At 39.3% G+C, this 18,210-nt stretch overlaps 1 protein-coding gene across 2 annotated transcripts; it reads left to right on the top strand.

The window, feature by feature from the left end:
• Nucleotides 1-1,550: 1,550 nt before the first annotated feature.
• Nucleotides 1,551-12,686, top strand: raf1a (Raf-1 proto-oncogene, serine/threonine kinase a). Of its 2 annotated transcripts, XM_067526056.1 has the most exons (18): nt 1,551-2,025; nt 4,404-4,625; nt 4,815-4,927; nt 5,058-5,160; nt 5,248-5,405; nt 5,819-5,908; nt 7,163-7,316; nt 7,787-7,906; nt 8,082-8,106; nt 8,339-8,454; nt 8,594-8,711; nt 8,876-8,960; nt 9,145-9,321; nt 9,409-9,455; nt 9,580-9,698; nt 9,830-9,961; nt 10,763-10,897; nt 10,992-12,686. In XM_067526056.1, the coding sequence occupies exons 2-18, from the start codon at nt 4,425-4,427 to the stop codon at nt 11,130-11,132; spliced, it is 2,034 nt and encodes a 677-aa protein (XP_067382157.1). In that variant the 5' UTR covers nt 1,551-2,025; nt 4,404-4,424; the 3' UTR covers nt 11,133-12,686. The 2 variants fall into 2 exon arrangements, with proteins under 2 accessions (XP_067382157.1, XP_067382159.1); XM_067526058.1 differs by lacking the exon at nt 7,787-7,906 and having other exon boundaries at nt 1,553-2,025.
• Nucleotides 12,687-18,210: the final 5,524 nt, after the last annotated feature.

Genomic DNA, 18,210 nt, shown 5'->3' with positions numbered 1-18,210 from the left:
AACAGCAATGCAATCATATGTATGCATTTCAAACAAACACTTTCCAGAATATATTACTGTATATCCCTAATGGAGACTCTTCTTGTTTAACCAGTGCTGATTGCAGCATAATTTGAATACAAGCCTAATAATAAAGGCAGCAATCCATGTGAGCTGAAAGCATCTCAGCTAACTGGGCTGAGTGCTCAGTCAGATCAATAAGTGGGAAAGATACATTCAGCTCAGCCTTAAGGTGGCTTTAGTTATAAATCTTTGAAATAGCAATTTCTCTTTTCTGTGGGTTTCGTTTTGCAGCTTAACTTTAAATAAGAAGTAGGGCAAAATAGAATAACCTTTGGTGCATACTTTTGAATTGATAAAGAGATGTAACCTCACAATGTTTAATGCATATTGAAATAGGGTGGTAGTGTTGCACGTCAGGCGGAGCACCTTAAAAAAGCTTCACAATGACAAAGCCCTGCCCTCATCTTCACAGAAACAGTATTTCTGTTATTTGTTAGAAGGGAAATCTGTTAGAACACTTCCAGAAAAGACTTAATTGTAAACTTACATGGATAGAATCAAAGCACAATTGTATGGTAAATACGGGATTTAATATGAGTTTTTGAAACGGATTTCTAGCTTAAATGGCCTGCTGCTGCTGCTTCTGCTGCCTCTGCTTTATGGAAGGAGTGTATGCTGAATCCAGGTTTAGGAAGATTTTCTATTTTCACATGGTGTCAACTCCAATTTGTTGAAAGGACCTGTGAGCCATCTGTGAGTAGGGCATCTCAGGGGACAGAGACTGGGATGCTACAAAGATGGTGAACACATGGTAGGTGTAGAGGCCACAGTTTTATAATGGTAATATTTCCGGGACCGTTTGTAAAAGAAATTATGTTCTTCTTATGTTCGTGTTTAACTCGGTTTTAATGTTTGGGACAATGTCAGCTAAAGAGTAATGCATTTCTGTCAATTATAAAATTACAATTATTTACTGTATGTAGAACTTCTTTCTGACTGTAGCCTACATGTCGTACTACAGGTGAAATCTGCATTGTCTTTCTGACCAAGAGACTTGTAAAATCTAACCTTACTTTCAAATAGTCCAAAAAGATTTCCACGGATACAATTATGCAATGTGCCCTAGTGTCCAGAGGATGGTGCACTGGGAGTTAATAGTGGAAAACTCCCTTCTTGCTCCAAACCGGTAGTGGACTTTTTTTGCTTTTCAAAAGATACTTTTGCAACTTATACTGTAACGAACGAAAATGTCTATAAATGTGACATTTGTAGGTATACAATAAAAAAACAAAAAAAAAAAACATTTTTGTCAGCATGAGCACCTGGGACTACACTCACAGAAAATCATACAGAATAGGACAGGAATGCATTAAATATGTAAAATGTTATCAGGCATTGAAACACTAACATTTAAAAAAAATAAACAGACGTCTAGGTCTGTTTATTTTTTTAAATCTACTTTTCAATGACCAAAACAAAAGCAAGAATAACGCTGAAGTGGGAGGGCTCACATTTGTGCTAAAATTGCGCAGTGTGAGTGATGGTTGCAACTCTTGATATGACTGCAAGGTCCTGTTTCAATCACTGGCGTCAGACAGACGCACGACATCGACTTAAACATTTTCACCTTCTCACGAACAACGTAAATATTGATTCGGGAGAGGCGCGGTACTACCGAGCAACATAGGGAGCTTTAATTTGAAAGTGCTTCACGGGACTTAAAGAGATCCTCGTCGTGTCACTTTGAGGGTCCGACGGATTTTTTCGCGTTTACCATGACATGGAGAGAAAACTTTTCCTCAATTATTTTAAGTGACTCCTAAAAGAGAGCCGCCTGTGACGTTGATGTGTTACACTAGTGTCACATTTACCAGTTACAAAAATATTTGATAGAGTGTATGGTGCTTTTGTGCAACTTCGACTTTTTCCTCTTTTCTTTGAATGCGTTGCAAATATGATGATGTCACCGACGCCACTTTTTCCTGAAGTTATGGCGGAGCACAACTTTTCTAACTTATCTTGGTGAGTATAAACAGGCACCTAGCATTGCTACTCTTTGGATTATGATAGGATTGCTGGCCACAACTATTAAAACGCTTCTTCGTGAGGCTTCTGAGCAGGAAAGTGCATCGTCTGGACAAGTGAAATTTGAATGGACGTGGAAGCGAGTTGTGCAGTAAAGTTTACCGATACACTTCGCCTTTGAGGGCCTACAGGCAACTTCAGAGTTATAACTGGACCTACCAGGCCGTATGAAAACACACGGAGCTTCTTGCTTCTCATGCACATGTTTAAGGGAGTATCGCTTTTTGTGTCTTGTACTTAGACGCTAAAGGCTCCTGAGTTGGGACTCAGTTGGAAGCGTCCGGTGAGCCTCCTCACCAGACTCTTCCAAAATATTCTAACCTGCAGACGCTGAGCTCACCTGCATTGGTGAGTTTAAAAGCTTCAGTGGAATATGAGAAACTCCTGGATGCAAGCTTATGTGGTGACCTATGTGGACGGACCCGATTTGTAGAACAGATCTAGGCGAGTAGGACTAAAGTTCAACAACTGTAGGCGTCACATCATTAGTGTGGATACCATTACATGTACACAACAGTCCTGGGTGATACTTAACCTAACTCCAAACTTACCTTACCTCGACAACACACCTGAATGCCACGGCTAACCCACCTACTCTGATACTTAATTCTAAAAAATCCAGACAAGTGACAAATTAAGGATAAACACAATAATAAGTGGACGGATGTAAGAAGTGCAGATTCTTAAACAATGTTGCACTGCATACTACAGTTAAGCAATCCAACATCCAGGCATGCTCTGTAACATGTATAAAAATGCTAAGCAAACCTAGTTGAGTCTGACTTTTAGATCAAGATGGAAGGAAAAAAGATCTAAGTGACTTTGAAAAGAGGATTCATTGTTGGGGCATGGAAGGCAGGAGTTCAAGTCACAGAGATTGTTCAGCTGGCTAATGTGTTTGTAGGAACAATTGGAATATGTGGTCGAGTTTTGCAGATGGCATGGGTTGAATGCAGTATTTGGTTGTCACCAAACATAGTGCTTGTCATTGAAGCCAGAAGTTTTTTCTCTGCTCTACTCCAGTCACAGAACATTTCTTCTTGTCCCACTGTAGCTTGCACACATGGCCAGAAACAAACTGTAGACAAGCAGCAGTATTCAGATTTCTCTCTTTTCTAGCCTGCTAGACTCACACCTGAATTGATAATCCCACAGGTTCACACACTTTTGCTCCACACAAGTATATGACATTAGATCACTTTCCTTGGTTCATCATATTATTATTGAAGTGTATCTTGTTTTTGTCTCTCGTCTATTTTTAAAATTAAGTTACATTTTGGAAAAAATGTATGTAGAAATACTGAAAATTCTAAAGGGTCCCCAAACTTTCAAGTGCCACTACGTTTGTAATGGTAGGTCCAGTTTGAGGTATAGAAGCTAAAATTATTTTTATTTTAATGCCTATTTGACAAATGAGCCATTTTATTTGATATATATATATTTATTTAAAAAATTTTTTTTTTTTTTACCTGTTTCTTTAATTAGACCCTGTGTGTATATATTGTCCTCAACTGTATGTTATTAGTTGGCAAATTTGAGTTCCCTGTTGTGTGAACATACAGAAGTGAGTCTGTTGAAAGTGTAACCTATACTGTAAATAACATGACCAACCTCTGAGTTGGCGTGAGATTCTCCCTGTTTGAGGGGCTTCGTTTAAGTACATTGCTCTGCGGTTTCCTTTTTAAATCGAGAAGAAAGGAAGGTTGTCCCAGTAGAATAGACATCCATGACAGAAAACCTCATGTGGTATTTTAAGCTCATAAAACCACTAAACAGGTCACAGTGTACATGTTCTGTTTACTTTTCCTGTCACACTCTTGAAAGACTTGCTGCTAATATACTGACATGGTCACGTCATCATCCAAGGGGTTTGCAGTTGGTAGGATTATGTTCTCGAGATTACAATTCAAACACATTTTTGATTCTATGCCTAAAATATATCAACTGACATGTTTTATGGCCCATTGTGATAGATGTGCACTCAAGTCACCACAACACAGCTGCTTTCTCATTGAAACAAAAAAGCCAAACTTTCTGAAGCCACTTTTCAGAACTACAGGGTGTGTTTGATAATCCAAAGATAGATGTCAGAGTATCAATTTAAACACTGTAAATACAGTACCATCAAAATGATTGAGTGGACGAGGGGCTGAATTCCCTTTTTAGTAGTGAAGAAACATTTAATTTCTGTTTTGTTGCAAATCAGTATTCTTACAAAACAAGAGGGCTGATGTAATATGTCAGTTGCTGCACTTTCGAGCATTCTGAGTACTAATACCATATGCGTCCATGCATTATGTTTTTTGTCTTTTCAGACTTGAGAGTACTATTTACTAATGGAGCACCTTCAGGGAGCGTGGAAGACTCTGAGCAACGGGTTTGGAATGAAGGACTCTTCGTTTGAGAGCCCATGTCTTTCACCAACCATGGTCCAGGGCTTTCCCTGCCAGCGTCGCTCCTCAGATGACAGCAAAATGCCTGACTCCAAGACTAGCAGCACTATCCGTGTCTACCTCCCAAACCAGCAACGCACTGTGGTGAGTTATTTCCACTGCAGGTGGGAGATGCCTTGAGGCCATGGGAGAGTTATTCCAACTTTGCATTCCCAGACTTCCAAGGTGTCTTCAGAAATATTGGATTGGTACACGGCTTCCTAAAGGTGTATTGAGCTACGATACGTACGTTTTGGCATATAAGAAGAATGCTTTTTGTTTTGCTCCCCACAGGTAAACGTGCGGCCAGGGATGACTCTGCACAACTGTCTGATTAAAGCATTGAAGGTTCGCGGTCTGCAGCCTCAGTGCTGTGCCGTCTTCAAGTTGCATTCAGGACAGAGGAGGTGAGCTCAGTGCAGCTGTAGGTTAGCAACCAGGGCGATAAGATCAGAGTTTGGAGTGATCTCAATCTTGCTGCAGTTATTTTGATTGCTTTTTGATTCTTCAGTTAATTCCGGTCTTTACTTGTATCAGTAAAAAGTTACGAATGGATTGGAATACTGATTCCACCACATTGATCGGGGAAGAACTGCTGGTGGAGGTTTTAGATCACGTTCCCTTGACAACGCATAATTTTGTGAGTACCTAAAATGCAATCATTACAAAAAACTAACAAATGCTAATTCCAAATAACTAAAAGCACATTTCATTCTGTCATTTTCAGGTTCGAAAAACATATCTGAAGCTAGCATTCTGTGATATTTGCCAGAAGTTTCTCTTGAATGGTTTCCGTTGCCAAACATGCGGATACAAATTCCATGAGCATTGTAGCACCAAAGTGCCCACAATGTGTGTGGACTGGAGTAACATCAGACAACTTCTGTAAGTGTCTTCAGTTGGAAATGAGAGAATAATGTAAAAAGGGGCAATAATATGTCATTCTGTAAAACTTTTTGAACATTCCATATAACTGACATATATTTTTGCCCCCTAAACCCAGTCTCTGTATGGGATTGCTGAATAAATTGGGTGTGAACTAGGATTCATAGTTCATCATGAATTTTGTTGATAAAAACAAAGCAGGTTCTGATGAAGTGAAAGCTTGTGTGTATGCTTTTAATGTTGTTTTGCATGCAGGCAGTAGGACCGACAGTTATCACAGATTCCTTTCATGGACTGTCAAGAGATAAGCCATTTACCTGACAACCACAGTCAGCCACATTTGACTAAGCTCTTAGTCTCTTCCACATACTGTATGCCACAAGCAATTCACCCTGTTTCTCTCTTATCTTCAGCTTGTGTCCAACACCAGGTGAGGGCAGTGCCCCATCACTGCCACCGCTGATGTCCAGGAGAATGAGAGAATCCTTAACACGGTTTCCAAGGTGAAGCAAAGTTCTGTCCTCAGTCTGTCAGTAAAGCATCCTACTTTTTTATTATTGCTAGATAAATTCACATACCAAATGGATGTGCTCTCTGTCCCACAGTCTGCTAATGGCGAAAACGTACATACTACAAAATATAAATTACATGGTTGTCACAGTTTGTGAAGTTTGTTCTGCTAAGGTTGAGTTGTTTATTGTGAGATTGGAGTGTTTGGTATACATAGGCTCAGAGATGCATTGAACCTGCAATTTCTGTTATCCATCATGTTTGTCTGCAACACAGTTTTAGTTGTGTTGTCATTCCTAGAGAACTAAAATCTTAATTGAATTAAATCCTGTTTTTAATGACGTGCTCAGATTTATGAAGGATTACCAGTCCAAGGGCTGATGTAATGAGAGGCGTGAAAAGAGCCTGTTGTTTCAGGAGCCCTTAAAATGGTTAAAGGGCACTGAGCGGTGCCAAATTAGCACTCTCAAAGTATCAAGTTGTTCCATGCAGAGCAATCTCAAATACTCTTTCGAAACTTGGTTTTGTATTGCCAAAAGGGGGGTTGGTCTCAAGGAGTGCACTCTGTGGTCGTAAGTGTGATGTAATATGATCTCTGTTTACATGCATCATTCAGCTGAAGTTCCACTGTCACCAACCCTAACCCTGTTTTAACCAGCAGCTCCAGTACAGTATAGGCGCTGGTCCAGTAACACAAGGTTAACCATGACTTCTAAGTTGAAAGCTTTTAATTTATGGATATCAGGGGCCATTCCTGGTCTTATTTTAGGGTTTTGAATATTTTAATTTGTCAGTATTAAATTGTGTGCTTGTAAAAGAGGGCACAGGAACATTTGGAAGTGATATTATAATATTTGGCTGGTGAGCTTGGGCCAATACTGATCTTGACAAATATCAAGGGCAAAATAACTCAACGGTGTCAGGTTAGCCAAAATTAAGGGGAAGAACACGATATACTGAACCAATAAGTACTTCCTCACAGTGTTGTTGTTTTTTTGTTTTGTTTTCCTTATTGCTTTATAACTATATAGCATGTGTCTTGTTGATTTTGCGTGTGTGATAGAAGTTTATCAGAAACAGATGGCACTTGAATGGGGAAGGTGAGAAGAAAATGACAGAAATAAAACCAGAAAGTGGCTGCACTACCACAACACCCACAGCAGCCCAATATTACTTGAGCATTTGTTTCTCTGTTGAATGTCATTAGCTGCTCAATCCTATTATGTGATGCATGTTCATTTTCACAGCTCAGCCCACCGTTATTCCACCCCTCATGCCTTCAACTATACCACGGCCTACCCACCCACAGGCGGAGGTCTCTCTCAGAGGCAGCGTTCCACATCTACACCCAATGTTCACATCGTTAGCACTACCCTGCCTGTAGACAGCAGCGTGATTGAGGTAACTACACACCATATGGGCCCCTTGAGCGATCCTGTAGGTTATAGCAGCCACTCCTAAAATATCTCTTGTATGTGATCTTGCCCTCCTATGTAGATCTCAGACGTTCTTATTTTATCTGACATTTTACCTAATCTTACCTACATCTGTGCTTTACCCTACCTGGACAGGATTGAGTCGATTTCTCAAATTCTCCCGATAGCATCTTATTTTGGCAATAAAAAAAAAAAAAAAAAAAAAAAAAGTGACATTTGACTTCCCCCTATTCATCTCTAGTTTCTGCTTTTTCAGTGCCAGAATTCTTGTGTAATCTCATCAGTTTTGCATGCTTTGTAGAATATTTCCCGTAAATTCTGTCTAGGTAAAAACCCGAGCATCACTCTTGTCATTGTTCCTTCTTTACTTTCCTTTACTTTCCCTTTCCCTTCTGTCCTCACTGGCCTGTTCTATTGTACCTGGCTGGGGAGTAGCTAGACTGCCTGAATACCTCCCCCAGCTCTTGGTGCCATAGATTCTGGCTGAAGAGGAAAGTAGATATTGTGCACTTCCCCCTGTCTTTTGTTGAGGCCTCACCTGAGAGTCCAGAAAAGGTTAGAAAGCAGTGTCTGTGTGCAGTCTTAATGTTATGCCTTGCAAACGGGTTATCTGCATTCACATCTTAGAACTGCAGTCAAACTGTGAGTGATAGCACAGCATGTGGTTTAGTGTTTGAACAAGCTGACCATGCTTTGTTTGTGTGTGTGTTGTGTTTTTCTGCCTCCCTAGGATGCAATGCGTAATCATGACTCAGGTTAGTACCTGCTCTGCATTTCACTAGCTTCATGCAGTGTAGTTTATTGTTACTTAAAACCTTCTTCGTTTAAACCACACCACAAATTTCCAATCAAATTTGCATGCCTTCCAGATGAATGAAATGAACACACTTTTTATCCTTGTATACTGCGTATGGAATGATATTTAGACACAGTCTTCAATTCCTAACAAATACATTAATGAATTGGTTCTTCCTTATCAATTTGAAGCTGGGAGTTCCCCCAACCAGAGTCCTACAGACTGGTCCCAGTCCCAATCCAAAGCCCCTGCACCTGCCCAACGAGAAAGGGCACCGTCCTCCAGTGCTCAGGAGAAAAATAAAATAGTAAGTTTTGGATCTTGTCTTGTACATTGTGTTTAGAGTTGATGCTTCCAGGTACCTTTGTGCACTCTGGCTTCGAGAGCACTGAGTTATGATAACTGCCAGTGTTCTCATCACCTTTTTTTGATTTCTAATCCTCCAGAGGCCTCGGGACAAGCGAGACTCGAGTTACTACTGGGAGATTGAGGCCAGTGAGGTGTATCTGCACTCGCGCATCGGTTCAGGCTCCTTTGGAACTGTATACAAAGGGAAATGGCATGGTAGGAATGCAGTTCACATAGGGCAGGGCACTTTCAGGTGTAACCACAACACTTTGACATACTCTATCTGCACATAACACTGACAGTGACATTGACAGAGTGTAACTTTGCTTATATTATATTCTATGTATCAAGGGTAGCAAAGTATCGTGTTTCTGTTTTAGGTGATGTAGCAGTGAAGATTTTAAAGGTGACTGACCCCACACCAGAGCAGTTCCAGGCATTCAGAAATGAGGTGGCTGTTCTGAGGTAAGAACTACAGGACAGCGCAGATGCAGTGTTCATTGTAGCTGTCCAACAGCTGGTGTTGCGTTTGCAGTTTTGCAGTTGCACTTTTGACAGTTGCAAACTGTTATATTCTTGGCAAATCATCTTTATCGCAAACTTTTATCTTATCTTTGTTTTGGTAATTTCCTCTAACACTCTGTTGCAGGAAAACACGACATGTCAACATCCTGTTGTTCATGGGCTACATGACGAAGGATAACTTGGCCATAGTGACACAGTGGTGTGAGGGCAGCAGCCTTTACAAACATATTCACGTCCTAGAAACAAACTTCAAGATGATCCAACTCATAGACATTGCCAGGCAGACAGCTCAGGGCATGGAGTAGGTCACAATGAACCACGTTTTAATATAAAATAAAATTGCAAATAAAATCTCTAATTTCTTCATCTTCTCTTTTTTTTTTCTTAGTTATCTGCATGCAAAGAACATCATTCATCGTGACATGAAGTCCAACAGTATCCTTATAAGCTGTTTCAGCTGTATGTTGAAATTGGAAATAAAGGAATTATGAATTTTAATCTTCATATTGGTTTACAGATAAGTTGTGATTTAGCTGACTATTCCTTGACAGTGGTGTAGACATCTTCTTGCATGAAGGGCTCACAGTGAAAATTGGGGACTTTGGCCTTGCAACAGTTAAGGCCAGGTGGAGCGGCTCCCATCAGGTGGAGCAGCCTTCTGGTTCCATTCTCTGGATGGTCAGTGAAAGATTTAATTTCACAACTGAGACACATTTGTCTAAGTTGTGATTTGTCAACAGCAAAAATAAGGAAAACTAATTAGACACTGTCTTTCATTTTGCTTGATTTTCTTTCCTGTGTGTACTCAGGCTCCTGAAGTTATCCGGATGCAGGATAACAATCCCTACAGCTTTCAGTCTGATGTCTATTCCTATGGAATTGTTCTCTTTGAACTCATGACAGGAGAGCTCCCATACTCCCAGATCGCAAACAGAGATCAGGTAAAGTTTACATGGCATTCAGGGTTGACATTGAGTGATACTGCACTACATGCATATAATATCTGGATGAGACCAGTTTTCCTCCTGCAAGAAAAACCTCAAGCCTTACCGGTTTTGCTACCTTGATAGATTTGCTTAAGTCAAACAGAACTGTGAGCTCTGGTCCATGCTTGGGTTCCAGTGTCAGGCTGTAGGACACTGGGTCACTGTCTAAAGGGGGTTGTGGAGCTGGCCTAAGGCCCACCGAGGAACAGAGGCAGGCACCCTGGAGCCACTGGCCTAATTTTAGACCCCGTAACACAACCCTGCATTTATAACAGACTTGCATTAAATGACTTGATGCAGTGTGTGAGAAAAGGGGTGCATGGGTTTGCATATATCTGTTTCTGTGGTTTTTCATCGCCTCGCAGGCCACAAGACCCAGTCTGAATCATGCCTGGCGTTATGTTCACTTCAATTTATGCTGTGAGCTCAAAAGAGGTTACATTTGCTGTGCAGAGTCTGCCCTTTTGTACTGTTGTGATCCAACCATTGTTGTTCTGTTGTCCTGTTGTCCTTGATGCTGTAGAATGACTTTGTACTCAGCTGACATGGCAAGAACTTGCAGTACTGCTGTTTTCCTTTTATCTAGCAGCATTATGCACTCATGCCTTTACAATAGCTCCAGTGTATTACATGCTCACCTTAACTCGGTAGCTATATTCATATTTTTAAAAGTCTTTCTGTGATGGCTTGCTAATTAAGGATTGCCTGTATGTTGTCTGTGTATCACATATTCTGTCTCTCCTCTTCCACTTTTAGATTATCTTTATGGTGGGAAGAGGCTATTTGTCCCCAGATCTCAGTAAGCTCTATAAGAACTGCCCCAAAGCCATGAAAAGATTGGTGGCTGACTGCATCAAAAAGTCCAAAGATGAGAGGCCGCTCTTCCCGCAGGTAAACTGAGTTCTTGGTAAAATGCACACACCATGCTCAATTAAGTGTTTTGTTTAACTAATATTTCATTTATTTATTTTTTGTTCTTTTTAAGATCTTGTCTTCGATTGAACTTCTTCAGCATGCCCTTCCTAAGATAAACCGCAGTGCCTCAGAACCGTCCCTGCACAGAGCCTCTCACACTGAAGATATCAATGCCTGTACTCTGACCTCCACCAGACTGGCTGTTTTCTAGAAGCTGAGACAGCACTGCCCTTTATCCTCCTCCTCCTGTTGAAATATCCACAATAGCCCAAAATGCTCAGTATCCCTAGATTTTCTCTCTATAGATGACAATATTGACCTAAAGTGTACCCACGTACATAAACCCATGCTAATCAATAAAATACAGAAGGAACAGGAGAGGGTGACGTGCAGAGAGAAGAGCAGCGGAGATGCACTACAGGAGGGAATGGATTACAGTGGGATGTACACACGATGAGGCTGGTGTAGGATACATCACGGTAGTGCCTTGCTTAATCACTGCACATATTAAGAAGCATGCACGGCCTCATTAGTAAGAGTGCATTTGGTAAAATTTGTAAATACACGCACGCACACCACCTACCTAAATAAGTTGATAAATGGACATTCAAGGAAGCTCAGGAGAAAGACGGGCATCTCTCTTGGTTTCGGATTCTGTGATGTGAAGCACACCCTTCTATCTGGTCTGCCTGGTTTCTTTAAAGCTTACCTGCCTTAAGAGGAAACAAAGCCTTGGACTAAGATCCTGCACAATTCCACCTCCTCTCACTATCACAAAGCTGTTGGATGAAGTCCATTTAGTTGCACAGTAGTCATTGAATTTGCATTGTCTTAAATGATAATGGAGTAGATATGGGAAATTATCTTTTGACTTCTTTTTATTGTCTTTCTTTTTTTAGGATCTATGTAGTTTTTTGTTTTTTGAAGGAAGTGTAGCCTGTCAGACAATAAGCATGAGTGATGATGGGAAAACTTTTGAATTTGCACATTGTAGCAAAAGCAGTGGTTGTGTTTCAGCAGTCTACACAGTGGTTTCATAACTCTGAGTAAACTGATCCTATAGATACACATTCTTATCAGTTCTTACCATGGGTAGGTTGTCATGGGCTGGAGATTAGCAGTTGTCTTAAATATTTTACATGATTTGGAAACTAATTTGTATGTTTGTTTTTTTTTCTTGTCTCTTTCCTGAGGTTAAATGTTTCATTGTGGACTTGAGAAAGTTGTCTATTAAAAATTTTAATAAAATTAAGTTAAATTTGTCAAAAATGGAAATGGGATGAATATGGAAATACATTTATAATCCAAAATACAGATTAGAACAAAACTAAGTATGCACCTGATCAGCATCACTAAGCAACAAATCCTGTTAATTTGATACAATTTTGTTTTTAGCCAAAAGCCTGTGAAGACTGTTTGACTAATGCAACTATAATCAAATTGTCTATATTTGATAAACCATATGCAGCATGAGTCAGCTTTCATCAGTGAGTGTCATTCCTCTAATTAGTTGGCATATTTTGTCTCTGCCTTTTATTTTTGAGGACAGACTTGCACCTCCTGGTCATGGGTGATATTAGTCGTGCACAAATCTGTGGAGAATTGTTCTGATATTCTTCAGTGATGATTCTTTTCAGCTGCCCTTTGGTGGAAGGGTGGTATTGTTCCTATTTTTGCTTTGAAGTACTCCAAATGTGTTCTCATTCAAATCAGAGGACATACTTGCAGTTATAACATAAAAACTTTTGTCCTCTTTTGCAGTGCATTTGTTTTTATTGATGTTCTTCTGGCCTGGGGGGCAATCTTCTCAATAAGTGGGTGCATTTACTTAGCAAAGGATTGTATAAGTGAATTTGGTGGTGGGGGGCTTTGCCTTCTGTTGCATTTGTACTCTCAGGCTTATGCAGCTGCACTGTTTGTTACTTGCTCAGGTAATTCCTTACCATGTGTAGTTAGGTGTTCATATGTTATGTTTTTTCATAATTGTTCATGCAATTAGAATTACCTAGAAATTGCTGGTGCAATCACTCTTTTTGCAACAAGGCTGTACTTTTTAAAGTAGTTTATCTAACTTGTTGATTTTTAATTATGCTTAAAATCAAATGCCTTGAACTTGAATTAAACAAAAATACAGTATTTTCAGACTAATATTTTAACAGTTATATTGCAGAAAGGTGTATGTGTTTATATGTATATCACTTGAACATTTTAAAGGCTACAAGTGAGGTGGGCAGTTGAGATCAGATTATACTGTCTCCCTTCTTCCAATGCAGTAAAATCTCACACATGTGCAAGACTTTGTGGCATAGTGTAATGTTTGCTTTAGCAGTAGCAACTTGGTGTAGCCTCACAGGGGGATCCAGTCCAGACACACCACCAGGGGATTCCACCATTGGCTGATGCCACTGCACACTACATAGCCACTGGTGAGCTTGGTGGAACAACAGTCATTCAGCAAGGGAGGGACATGTTGTGGTAAGGGAGCGGACAGTTATACAGTATTTTATTTTAGTGTAAACATCAATCATGTAGTTCTTGCTGGGCAGGGCTACTTCATTTGGTTTATTCTGAAGTACAAATTTGTGGTAAATATGGGAATACTTGCTCTATTTAAAAGTGAAAGAATAACTTGATTTTTTTATGTTTATGGCTCTGAACCGAGCCCAGGGAAACTAACTTAATGGAAGTTTTGAGTGCGATATCTTAATTGAGTCACATAAAAGAAACACAAAAATTCTCATTATAGGGTAAAATCAGCATGTCTTCAAAAGTGGAGAAACACAATAATAGCAAAGCCATGAGCTGACCGCTAGTCATCTACTCCACTTTTGCTATATGTGTTTATCTGTTCTATTCTTGCAGGCTGACAAGCTGCACAAGCTGGCCAAAATGAAATCAGAAGAGCCCAAACATTCTACTTCTCTGGCCTACAATACCCCCATCTAGTGGGTGCAATAAAAGAATTTAGATGTATCAGTTAAAGTAGAAATACAACACTGTACAAATACTTCAACTCTGATCCCTGATGTTCCTCCATAGGTTAAAGAACAGGCCTATTGGGTAAAATCCCAGGGGTGCAGGAGGGCCCCTGGACTAGAACCTCTGAATAAAGTGAGTTTTTACATATCATGTTTGAAAGGCGCAGTGCTCTGTTAAAAGTTACAAACTCACCTTAAAGAGCCTCAAAACAGCTAAAAAGAGAAAAACTGAAAAGATGAAAGGTTATCAAAAAGAGGCACATGATGACAGAACATGACAACAAGTGGCAGTGGCAGTGCCATTTGCCTGTGTGTGCACAGGATCACAGACAACTCCAGACTTTGTGCAAAGATCTGTAATCTATTTAAAATTATCTGCCACTTGCCTGTTTCTGTTATGGGGTCTGACTCTATGGATAAAAACCTTTCAATTTAACATTTATGTGACAGTTAGTTTATTAATGTCTTTAAATATAAAGCCACAATTTCATTTATTTGAGTCATTCAATTCAAGTCTGTTATAGATGCAGCAATATTATTTTATCTCAACTTTACCAGCAGATGGCAACAGTGAAATCCTTACGTGTACACAGCTGTCTGCACTATTTCTATTTTAGCTGAAACAACTGATCAATTAGTTGATAAACAGAAAACTATTATTACTATGATTCTGACAGCTAATATATGGTTTTGGTGATTTTCAAGAATAAAACATTTTATATAAATGAATCCATCTTTCTTTTCCAGTTTCTTATTTAAAAAGATTTTCTGCTCTTCTGTAATGTTGATTTAACCTTAATTTATTTGCGTTTTAAACTTTTGGTCAAACAAAACAAAACATTTGAAGATTCAACCTTTGACTCTCGACACCCGCAGCCTGGGGTTATTATGTTACATTTTGAACCAGTAAACCATGTAATGTAATCTATGTCTCATTCTAACTAATAAGCAGGTGCATTACACACTACCCATTGATCGCCATCACCTTTCAATTCTCCTTCATTATGAGATGGAAATACATATCTTCCTATGTTCCCCAGCAGATGGTCAGTGCAACATACACCCACAGGACACACATGCTTCATGTTGTGCAGCAGCTTGACAGACAGCTGAGTCAGTCTAGACGGAAGCTCTTCTGCTGGAGCTTCAGGGCTCACAGTGGCTTTTTTATTTTTATTTTTTTGAGTTAGTGTCTCTTTCTATCACCAGACCAGGTCAGCATGGGCTTGTTAGAAGGGAAAAACATCAGTGCCATCTGAAAGTTTGACAAATACATAATGGTGAGCATATTTAATCTGTCAGAGATGTTTGCTGTTATTTGTCAAAGGAAAAACTGTGAAGCTGTTTAATGAATCATAATCTTTTCTAAGACAAATAACAGATGTAATTGTCTGATATGATGTCATCTAGCTTTAGTATATCAGACCTTCCAGAAAACTGCTCTTATCATGATGCAAAAGGTCTTCTGGAGACCTGTCAGTTATTCATGGGTCATCTGTTGGCAGAGAGTGTGCCAATTTGGACAGCTGTTGTCTGTTTACAAAGTTCAGATTGCCCCTCAAGTCATGAATAACACAGGAAGGACACATGAAGGCACCATATCCACCAAAAGTGCTAGAACTAAAAATGCTTCATATAGGTAAGATGTGGACTATGGCTCAATGTATATAGTGTGTTTTATTTTCTGTTGCATGTGTGACCTTTATTGTGCAGGTAGAGTGCAGAAGGCACTGGAAAGCTGACTTCATATTCTTCTGTTAAAATGAGAAAGAAGGAACATCTAATTAGACTAAGTGAAGAGCATCAGACACAAGTCAAGCAACATTAGGTCCACCTGGTGGTTTTAATGGTGGTGGACTTTATCAGTTTAGGTCCTAAGCTTGCCTGAAGGAGAGTGTGAAGGTTTTGGAGACTCTCTGCATTGTATGTGGGGATACTGTACTAATAGTTATAGACCAGTACAGAGGCCACATATGTGATTGTGTGAAAACTGCACCACAGTGTAAGGAGCAATATCAAGGTATCATGTATCTTTATAATAAATGCACATGCACATAAGACAAAAGCTAACTGAAATATTTAAAACAGTATTTTACACAATTAGTCAATAAAATAGGAAATAATTACAGTTTTGCTAACACAGGCAGATGGGTTGTCTTATGACCAACCCATCACACTTTCTTCCCTTCATCTGGAAATAACAGGAACTACACAGATGCCTACAGTGTGATATTTGTGAAAGTACGACTCTGCTTATTTTGCATCTCTGTGCTCTCTGTGACAAGGCAGCGTAAAACACAGAAAAAAGTGTTTGGTGTTTTCCACAGAAGATTTTTGAAGAGGTGAAGAGACAAAATCTGTTAGAGAATGTCAGATTATTACACAGTTTAACTACACAGAAGGAAAATGTAAAGTCATAAAACCAATCACATAATAATAGCACCTATAAGCACCTATCATTATTTTCTGACATAATGTGCAATGTGGCAGAAGTGCGATTGAGAGAATAATAAACTAAACCTTGGTTAGTAATAAATGTGCCAAAACAATGTTTGATATCTTCTCAGGGTCTGAAAGTCTTAATGTTTATACGTTTGAAGTGTGTCAGTCATTCAGTCAGTATTGTAATGAAAATGAATGTAAAATGAATGAATCATTATGAATGAAAAAATAATGAAATCACATTTTCTTTCCTGCAACTTATGAGCCAGAGCCAGTTGTTGCCTTCGCTCATAATTTAACCACAAACAAGTTTTTGTGGATTATTGTGGACAAAACTATCTCATCCCCGAGAATGTGTTTACAGTACATATGAAACACATTTATATAAATGAGGCTACCGTCTGTAACACTGCAATGCAAATGCAATCATCAGTAGCTAAAAGTACATTTTCCGAAATGATCAACACCTCTTTAAAACAATTTCAACCAAAACTAAATATTGTCATGTCATGAAGGGAGGGTTTGCTGCAGATGTTGATTAAAACGTTGAACTGTAAACTCGGTGTATTGGCAATGTTGTGGACAGTTTAACATGAATACAAGAGGATATACAACAAGAAAATACATTTCCAATGAAGCTCTGTTTTCTGTATATCCTAAACACTGGATATGAATTAAAATAAGTGTTTTATTATTCAAAGAACAGACTTGCACAGGACTTTCCCAAGTTAAAGATGGACTTATGTTATGTCTTCACTGTGAGTGTGGAAAAAAGGACCAAAAGCATTGATCAGGGACTGGGATTGGTGAAAGACAAGATAGCTGTATTTGTACAAAAAGGGTCAGAATATTCTGAACTCAGTGGCCACCTTTTCAGGTACATTTGTCATTTTAATGCAACCCAGTACAGTTCTGCCACTTGCCACACTAATGATGCCTATAAACTGTCTGACATTTACACAGAAGGGTTGATTTAATTACATGTTTATGTGGTGAAGCTGAGCTTCAATATTTTTCAAAGGTGAATATGATTCTTCCCCCTCATGTATTTAGATAATGAGGATTAAAAATTGAGACACCTCTAAATATCATGCAACCCAATGCACAACTACCTTTCACTTTACCACCTCAATAAACATTGAATTCAGTTTTCTGTCGACAGATTTGTCATCAAAAAACTGTGAAGATTTTATTGTTATAAAGTTTGTAATAATAGAATTTATAAGCACACTTGTTGTACCCAATTGCATTGGATTGCACAGGTGTACCAAATGAAGTGAGCTGAATGTACCGTGCTTGAATAATTTAGGGTGTCTAGTTGAGCACTGACTACTAAATCTATTTGTTCTAACTTCAGCTGTGGGTGTCCCTGTGGCATCTCCTTCAGCTTTTGCTCATGATCCCCAGGTGGGTTTTCTTGGAGAGACTGGGCTGCCAGCTCCTGCTGATCCTGAGACTGATCCTGGTTCTCATGGTAAAGTCATACTAAACCAACTCTCCTACTGATGTTACTGTCTTGGTTCACAGACTGAGACAGTTGTGCTGCAGGGCTGACAATTGGATTACAATGTTTGCAGGAGATTTGAAGGTCAACTTTAGAGCAGGCCTTTGTGTAATTAATGCTTGAGGTTTTACTGGGTACCCTAATTTCAACAGAAGAGATATGTGTGATAACATGTGGTAATGGTTTCAATGTTTATATCAGTGTGTCTTTATAAAATCTAGTATGTCCCCTTGTCACACAGGTAAAAAACACTGCTGACATAGCACAAAGGTCTCAGGTCTGTGACAATGTTTGCCCCAGTGCTTCTTTAGGAAATAGTGTAACTCACAATGTAATGCATATGACATATGACAAACACCAGAACA

This window comes from Channa argus, chromosome 13 (genome assembly GCF_033026475.1).
Source record: "Channa argus isolate prfri chromosome 13, Channa argus male v1.0, whole genome shotgun sequence".
NCBI classification, from domain to species: domain Eukaryota; kingdom Metazoa; phylum Chordata; class Actinopteri; order Anabantiformes; family Channidae; genus Channa; species Channa argus.
This window is presented reverse-complemented; position numbering and strand designations above follow the sequence as displayed.

Excerpts from the sequence above, each read along its gene's own strand:
- raf1a (XM_067526056.1), top strand. The coding sequence starts at position 4,425 with ATGGAGCACCTTCAGGGAGCGTGGAAGACTCTGAGCAACGGGTTTGGA. Across the intron at positions 5,909-7,162 it reads TCCTTAACACGGTTTCCAAG|CTCAGCCCACCGTTATTCCA; the intron begins GTGAAGCAAAGT and ends TCATTTTCACAG. Across the intron at positions 8,961-9,144 it reads AATGAGGTGGCTGTTCTGAG|GAAAACACGACATGTCAACA; the intron begins GTAAGAACTACA and ends ACTCTGTTGCAG.